Here is a 9,276-nt window from a genome sequence, read left to right on the forward strand (position 1 = left end):
TCGGAACCAACTCCACAGCACATAACAACAACAACAACAACAACAACAACAACAAGGAGCTCTGGTAGTGTAGTGGTTACAAATCAGGCTGCTAACCTCAAGGTCAGCAGTTTGAAACTACCAGCTGTCCCGTGGGAGAAAGATGAGGCTTTCTGCTTCCGTAAAGATTTACAGCCTCGGAAACACTGTGCAGGGTCACTATGAGTCGGAACCAACTCCATGGTGGAGTCCTGGTGTGACACTGTGGGTTAATGCGCCAGACTGCAAAGCCGTTTGAACTGCAAGGTTGGTGGTTCAAGCTCACCAGCCGCTCCTCGGAATTCCTACACAGGATCACTATGGGTCAGAACAGACTCGACAGCATTTCACAACAACAACAAATTAGACATTTTTCAGAATCTCCCACACCTGCTGTTGCAAATGAGATGATTAAAAATTCATTTTGTTTTCTTAAAGATACTGAGCATATTAAAGAGGCTTTTTTATTTTCCTGTGGCTAAGCTGCTATTGTACCTGCCGTTCTATTTAATAAATTAAGCATTTCATAACTTTCAGTAATTGGCTCTCACCTCTGAGTTCCAACTGTACTGGAGATGCTTTTGATCATCTAATAAACTGACAACTTTATGCCCAACTCACAGTATTAGCTCTCTACCACCACAAGGCTCTCTAGACCAATTTCCCACCACCCCAATTAGGTCTTGGAGTAGAGTTCTAAAACTTGGGTTTATCTCATAGGCGTCCTTCATGCCACCTGAGACTTCACTGGAAAACATTTTCTGTTTTGGAGGCTGCTCTTCTTCTTTTTCTATTCCCAAGCCTTAGTTCCTATACAGCCTCATTATGGGTCGGAACCAACTCGACGGCACCTAACAACAACAACAGTTCTCCCTATATGTGAGTAATTCCAACAGAAGAGCTTCAAATTACATTTTGGAATGAGAGCACTGGTGCCTGAGAAAATGTCTATGGAAGTAAATCCTTATAGATTAGATGCCTTCAGGGAAGTGATGACTAAGGAAGGATGGTCATATCTTGTAAACATTTTCCAATTACCTGACTCCTGTTTGATTTGTATGGTAGGCTTGATACCAGGAGGCAAAGGAGACTGCTGAGGCTGCTGCTGATGAGATACTGGAGAAGGCTGGGCCACTTGTGGCTGTGTCTGTTGCTGGACTTGATGTAACTGCTGCTTAGGAGATTGTTGATGCTGTTTAGGAAACTGTGCAAGAATCTGAGTTGGTGCACCCACTAAGCTTTTGGGAGAAGGAAGTCTGGTTGATGCCATTTTGATTGCTGATGTAGATACACCTGTAGAAAAGTACAGGAAAAAGAATTTAAGTGTAAAGTTCAATAAAGTTACTTCCAGTTACTGTAAATAATAGTTGAGAGACATTACACATGTCAATAAAAATGATGACTTACTGAGCAGCTAGTAAAGGCCACACATAATCGATGATTTGTTACTTTTGATATATAGTCCTCAAACTCTGCTAGGGAAGCGTTATTGCTCTCAGAATCAAAAAATTAACTGGTTATCCCTTGATAGAGCTAACTCAAAAGAAACAAAGTATCAGACAGGATCTTCACAAATCTATCTCTCAATCAACTTCCTGTTTAAAAAAATGCAGCTTCTCAACATAAACATGAACAAAACAGACTAACGGAGTTTTGAATCTTATTTGTAAAATATTTTTTGAAATATCACTTTTCAGGTTCTAATCAGCCAATTTAAACATGGCATCAGATAACATAGCTCACCTTTTGAACTCTTTAGCATCACAAAGTAGCTTTTCTGTATCTCATTTCCAGTAATCCATAGGATAAAGTCATTTCACGTGAACTCGAACTGAGTCATTAAATAACTGTGAAATGTTAATGGACATACTCAATATATCCATAGCACAAAATAATTATATTGATAATGTAAGATCTAAAGACATTTCTTTTCTGTGCAATGCTAATATTATGAAAGCATGCAGAAGTAAGAAGTACTAGAAACTTCCACTAAAGATGTCTGAGTGTCAAAGAATTCTTTCCCCTTTCACAGATTTTTCATCTGTAATTTTCTTATAAATCATCATTATCCAACAGGACTAATATCTATCAATAAATTAATGTTCCTAAAAGAGAGAACATGGACTATAATTCATCATATGAACTTTTTGAGCACCTCTGAAACAATGAAAACAAACTGATAATCTATTTATCAAATACCTATAAGATGTTATTTCACATTTTCTTCTGCCACACTCTACAACAGTTACCTTACATTATAAACAATTTTTTAAATAATATTATATATTTAAAATAATAGCATCATATTATATAATGTGAAAAGAATCAATTCATCAAGGAGATGTAAGAATTATAAATATACGTACATGTAAATAGCAGAGCATAGAGTTCTAATAGTTCAGAGTAATGGTTAAAAGCTTGGCTGCTAACCCAAGGTATGAACCCATAGCCACTCCATGGGATAAACATGTGGTCTGTTTCCATAAAGATTTACAGTTGTGGAAACCCTATGGGGCAGTTCTCTTTCGTATAGGGTAAATATGAGTTGGAATCGACACAACAGTAACAGTCTGGGTTTGTTTTAATGTCATTGTTAGGTGCTATAGAGTCAATTCCAACTCATAGCAACCCTGTACAGGGTTTCCGAGGAGCAGCTGATGGGTTCGAACTATTGACCTGTGGTTCACAGGCAAGTGTTATCTGACAGCAGTATACCAGGAGTCCAAAAATATAAACAAATTCTACAATAACAATTGGAGGCTTCATCATAAAGCTTTCAGTAGAAAATCCAGAGAGATAAGTAAGCAAGTATATTGGATCTGTAGATACTATAAACCAAGTACACCTTGTTGCTATTGTTGTTAAGTGCCATCGAGTCAGTTCCAAATCATAGAGACCTATGCACAAAAGAACACAACACTGTCCAGGCCTGCACCATCTTCACAATTGTTGTGAAGTTTGAGTCCATTGCTGCTGTCACTGTGCCAATCCATCTCATTAGGGGTCTTCCTCTTTCGATGATCCTCCATTTTACTAAGCATGATGTTTTTCTCCAGACTGGTCCAAAGTATGAGACACAAAATCTGGCCATCCTGGATTCTAACAAGCATTCTGGATGTACTTTTTCCAACACAGATTTGTTTGTTTCTCTAGCAGTCCATGTTAATATTCTTCTCAATACAACATTGATGCATGCCTTTCCTGATTTTAAACCATTCAGTGTCCCCTTGTTCTGTTCTGTTTTCTTGGTCTATGTACAGGTTCCTCATGAGTAATATTAAGTGTCCCGGAATACATACACTTCGCAATGTTGTCCACAGCGTCTCATAATCCACAGTCGAAAGACTTTGCATACATCATAATCATAGTAGGGTACCTGGTACCAGCAAGGAGCTCTGGTAGCGTAATGGTTAGGAATTGGTCAGCAGTTCAAAACTACCAGCAGTTCTGTGGGAGAAAGATGAGGCGTTGTGCTCCTGTAAAGATTTACAGCCTCAGAAACCCTGTACAGGGTCGCTGTGGGTCAGAATCAACTCGACAACACTTAACAACAACAACCTGTACTAGCCTCTCCTTAGAAACCCTTTACAGGGTCACTATGAGTTGGAATCAACTCAACAGCACTTAACAACATGTGTGCATATAAATTAGTTTAGTTGTGTGTTGTTAATTGTTGCGGCTAGGTAATGAGCTTACAAGTTCATTTACTATCCTTTCTACTTCTGCATGTTTGAAATTTTCTATAATAATAAAAAAATTTTTTTTAATTATCTTTTCCTCTAGAGGACCAGCTCAGTCAGAATAACCATTTTAATTGGTACAATTTTATGTATTACCATATTCCAAATACTAAGGAGTGTCCTTTTGTTCCTAGAGCATGAGCCAACCAGTCACAATCCCTCTACTTTCTATCTTTGGAAACACTTCAATACTTATCAACAAATTACTGCTACTAAGATCCCTCCCCTCTACCATCAGCAACTTCTACAATAACCAGAAATGTATGAGCTTTAAACCAGCCTGTCTCTAGTCCTAAATAGAAGAAGACATGGAACCACATTTTGTCCCCAAGGTATGCATGAGCTGCTACATAAGCCCTGAAGGCAGAATCACAATTGCAGTCACCTCTATTGTCACTTCTAACAATAAAAATCAACATTTACCATGTTTTCTAAAATAAAATTCCTAAACCTCTTAGAGCTAATAAGATATCTCTAAATATCTTATTAAATATCTCTAGAACATAAATTCAGACTCCTGATACGGCACTGTAGGATCAACACAGGTCTTGGAACCATAAGATAAGAATTCAAACCTACCAGCTGCTCCTCAGAAACTCTATACAGGGTTGCTGAGTCAGAATGGACTTGACAGCACTTAACAGCAATAAGAACAGCAATTTGAAAGAATTATCATACAGTTTCCTTAAGTAGTTACATTCAGAAAAACATTGTGAATGTTTACTTTCATTATTAGTTCATAAACTACAATACGTAGAAGTTCCAGTTTATAATATAGCCCTAGTCCAAGCTATAATTCACTCAAGTAAATTACAATGAAAATTTATACAAGTACTATACTATATTGCTTCTATGCTTTCTTTGATAGATTACAAATAGGGCCAAGAATTCTGTTAATACATATTTTCCTCTGATCCCTATATTAAAACTTACCAATACTCCTAAAAAAAATTTGGGGGGCAGTATGTTATTTGCCTTTCACAAGAGAAAATCACAAGATATGAAGGAGGGTAAAACTGATTTAAGATGGAACTTAAGTTTTCACATTCCCTTTGTCTGCTACTAAGCAGCAATTGTCCTCTAGTTCAGCATTCAGTTCCTCTCTCAGCTTTTCATCATTGATGCAAACAGAATGCTAATTTAGGAGACTGATGAAAAGGCAAATGGTATGTCCTTGAAACCATCCTCTTTCCCTGATTTCTTATCATTGTATAACTCGTAGAGGTTGTATACTTGCAGCTTCTGCTAAAGGAACTACAGCCAGATAATTTCAAATTCCTCATTTAAAAAAGTCAATCTATCAGGCACATTTGCATTTGAAATTTGTTGTGAATGTTCATTTTTTAGGAGATTATGTGTTAATGCGTTTTTTATAAAATCTTGGAGTAAACATATAAATGTAAGAAAACACGAGCAGCCTACGATCTTGACATTCTAAAATTAGGAGGAATGGTAATTTCTGATATAACAAGTAAGGACCTTTACACCCAAAGCACAGAAACACTAAAAATTCTTCAAAATTCCCACACACCAACAGGGACGATATTAAATGATGTCATCACTCACCTTGTGCTACTGTTGACATGACCACAGATGGTGTGGAAGATACTACAGCTGTTACCGCAACTGTGTTAGGGATAGGTGATGGTGTAGAACTGCTGCTGCCACTGCTGCTACTGCTGACCAGAGAAGACTGTGAAGCAGTTATAACCACGGGTGGCTTCTGGGTTGTGGAAGCAATGACTGATGTTGGTACAAGCTTAGTGACTGCTGCATAGTTATGGGATTTGGAGAGAATGTTGGGCACGAAGGTTGAACTTGGTGATGTGGTCACTATAATAACCTAAGGAAGGAAAAATAAGTTTTTTCATGTACCTACTATACGAGTAATGTATCTAGACTCACAGAATTCAAAAGTAGCTTATGAGATTTCTGGTTTTGGCAGTGGCAGAGCAGAGTCAGGTAGGACAGGCTCCATGGGGGAGGGGCTGAAAACCCAGAAAAGCTGCTCTCACAGAACTGCACCTGAGCTCTGGATCTAGCATAAGGTTCAGGGCATCAGTTTCCCATAACCGCCAGTGGAAAAATCAAGTTTAAAGGAAAATATTGAGATTTTTAAGACACAGGACTTCCGCTGCATCCATCCCACCAAGGCGGAGGTCAGAGGGCGGGGCTACAGCCAGACCAGCACAGGGAAACCACCTGCGGCACAGAGAACCAGCACTAAAAGCAGCACAGCGACATTTGCAAAAGGAGGTATGGGGGGATTCTACGCATTTTTTCCTCCTCTTCCCTGTTGTGCCTTCTTTGCCCAGCCCAGACACCTTCAGGCAAGTTGGTGCACACCCCCAAAAAGTCCAGCATTGAGACCACAGCTTTCCCACGGCACAGAGAGAAAGAGCCCCATTGGTCCAAGGTCAAATTCTTTGGCTGCTGCTTTTGACTTCTGCCTGTGGGTCCCAGCCCTAAAGTGAACTTGTGCAGGACCCTTTACTCCTGCCTAACCAGCAAGAAAAAAAGCAGGTTTGGCCTGACAGAAAAACCATATGAACAATCCGTAAAACCCCAACATAAAAAGACACAACTATTTCAAGAATTACGCTATGCACACGCAGATACCTAACTGACCTTCAAAGACAAAAATAGTAGACAATCTTTCTCCCATTAACTTCTTAATATCTATCAGCGCAACTCTACAGTGGTGACTAGAGGAGGGGCCTGAGTGAGTGGACATCCCACCTACTACTGGAGGCTTCTTTGGGCACACACACTGCCTGTGTAGCAAGGCGACTGGCCACTCGGCCACAGTTTTATTTTTGTTTCAAAGTAGTACTGGTTTTTGTCTCTGCTTTAATATTGCTTCTGCTTTTGGTCCTTTAGATCACACATTTTTCCTGGAGGTGGGAGCTTTTTCTCCCTACATTACCCAAGAAGAGACAGCAATTGTGGCCGTATAGCCAAGCTACAAGCATATCCCATAATATTCCACCATGAGACAAGAGCCAATAACAACTGCTAAGTATTACATGCAAAAAGGAAACCCTATTTACTGATTGTATCCACCAAGAGACACACAGTAAGCCTAATAACACAGCAACAAGCATCCATTTAAGCATTAAAAATCCACATAACTACTAGAAATGATGGACAAAACACAAAAAAAAGGTATCAAAACATGTCCAAAACCAAAAATGAGTACCAAGACAAATGAGCTGGAGACAAACAAAGGCTTTCCAGAAGAGGAAGAGCAGGTTTTGGATTTGCATGAGAAGGAATTCAGAAGAATGATATGGAAACAAATTCACATGCTCTGAAAAGGAGTGGAGGAAAACAATGAAGAAGTCAGGAAAGTACTACAAGAGCTATCAAAAAAGATTGATACAACATTGGAAACCATTCAAAGGCTACAAAAAGAGGTCCAGAAGATCAATAATAAAATATCAGAAATGGATAATACACTGAAAGGGGAAAGGAGCAGAAATGAAAAGATGGAAGCCAGAACCAGCGAGCTGGAAGACAAATCTCTCAATACTGCTGAGACAGAAGAGCAAGCAGAAAAAAGGATTAAAAAAATCTGAAGAGCGTCTGAGATTCATGCTGGATAACATGAAGAGGAACAACAAGCATAATTGGCATTCCAGAACAGGAAGAATCAGAGAAGTCCACAGAGGATATAGTTTAAGAGATTCTGGAAGAAAATTTTCCTAACATATTGAAAGATAAGAAAATAAACATTCAAGAAATTGAATATACCCCAGGAAGGACAGACCTCAAAAGAAAATCAACAAGACATATAATAACCAAGCTCTCCAAAATCAAAGACAAAGAGTGAATCCTTAAACAGCCAGGGAAAAGAGAAATGTTACTTACAAAGGCAAGCAAATCAGATTAACCTCTGACTATTTAGGAGTCCTGGTGTGGCGCTGTGGGTTAATGAGCCAGACTGCAAAGCCATTTGAACTGCAAGGTTGGCTGTACAAGCTTACCAGTTATTCCTCAGAAACCCTATACAGGGTCACTATGGGTCAGAACAGACTCGACGGCACTTAACAACAACATTCAGCAGAAACCATGCAGGCAAGAAGGCAATGGGGAGACAAAAATCCTAAAAGAAAAAAACTGCCAACCAAGAATCATCTATACAGCAAAACATCAAATACAATGGTGCAATCAAAACATTCCAAGATAAACAAAAGCTAAGAAATTTTGTCAAAGCCAATACAGCACTTCAAAACATCCTAAAGGGTATTCTTTGGACTGAAAACCAACAAGAACAGACAACAACCAGAGATTGACAGGCATGGCAACACCACTTGAAATGCAGACAATGGATAGCAGAGTCCAGAACAGAACAAAATTACAACAATAAATTCAAAGGAGCTGGGAGGTCAACCAAAGATCAAAATAATAACAAAGTCAAAGAAGGGGAAAATGTAGGAACAGAGATCTAGGTGGTAAAGAGGTCAGGTAGATTACAGAATACAATAGATTGTCTTAAATGGAGGGAAAAGTTAATAGACTATAAGGTAACTAACCCCAAAGAAAGTTACCACTTACCATAAAAATGAATTTCCAAGCAGAACAAGCAAACATGAAAACTAAGAAGAAAACGACAAAAAAATAGCATAAAAAACACAAACTCAGCAGAAGAAGGCAGAACGAAGGAACGAACAGCACGACCAAAAAATTAACATAATGCAGCAATTAATTCATAGTTATCGTTAATTACAATGAATGTCAATGGATTAAATGCACCAGTGAAGAGACAGAGTGTCAGAATGGATAAGAAAACAAGACCCTACAATATGCTGCCGGCAAGAGAGACACACTTTACACAAAAAGACAAAAACAGACTAAAAGTAAAAGGATGGGAAAAAATACACAAAGCTAACTGCAACAATAAACAAGCATGAGAGGCAACACTAATCTCTGATAAAGTACACTTTAAGACAAAAACCAGCATAAGACATAAAAAAAAAGTACACTATCTCATGATCAAAGGATCAGTTGAACAAGACAACATAACCATAATAAACGTCTAGGCTCCCTATAAAAAACCACCAAGATATATGAAGCAAACCTTACTAGAATTGAAGAAAGAAATAGATATATCTAAAACTATACTATAGATTTTAATATGCCACTTTCAAAAAAGGACAACAACCAGAAAGAAACTCGACACAGTTATCGAGGAACTAAACAACACAACCAACGAACTACATCTCATAGATGTAACAGAGCATTCAACCCAACAACAGCACAATATACATTCTTGTCCAGTGTACATGGAACATTTTCTAGAATTGACCATGTGTTAGGTCACAAAGCAAGCCTCCATAAATTCACAAACATCAAAATACTCCAAAGCATATTTTCAGACCACAATGCTATAAAACCAGAAATCAACAATAAGAGAAGACAACATCCATTCCTGACAAAAACACTCAACAAAGTAGGAATTGAAGGGAAATTCCTCAACATAATCAAGAGCATATATACAAAACCAACAACCTACATC

The 9,276-nt window shown here is 38.4% G+C and overlaps 1 protein-coding gene across 5 annotated transcripts in view; it reads right to left on the reverse strand.

The window, feature by feature from the left end:
• Positions 1-9,276, reverse strand: part of LOC102829843 (chromosome unknown open reading frame, human C11orf30) — a 109,494-nt gene that overhangs the window by 59,081 nt on the left and 41,137 nt on the right. For 4 of the 5 annotated variants that reach the window (XM_006865006.1, XM_006865005.1, XM_006865004.1 and 1 more), the window contains 2 exons: positions 5,325-5,601; positions 1,057-1,311 (listed from right to left, as the gene is read on the reverse strand). In XM_006865006.1, coding sequence (XP_006865068.1) covers positions 1,057-1,311; positions 5,325-5,601 — 532 coding nt within the window. The remainder of the gene's footprint in view (positions 1-1,056; positions 1,312-5,324; positions 5,602-9,276) is intronic. The other variant, XM_006865007.1, reaches the window with a different exon arrangement.

Source organism: Chrysochloris asiatica, unplaced genomic scaffold (assembly GCF_000296735.1).
Source record: "Chrysochloris asiatica unplaced genomic scaffold, ChrAsi1.0 scaffold00074, whole genome shotgun sequence".
NCBI classification, from domain to species: domain Eukaryota; kingdom Metazoa; phylum Chordata; class Mammalia; order Afrosoricida; family Chrysochloridae; genus Chrysochloris; species Chrysochloris asiatica.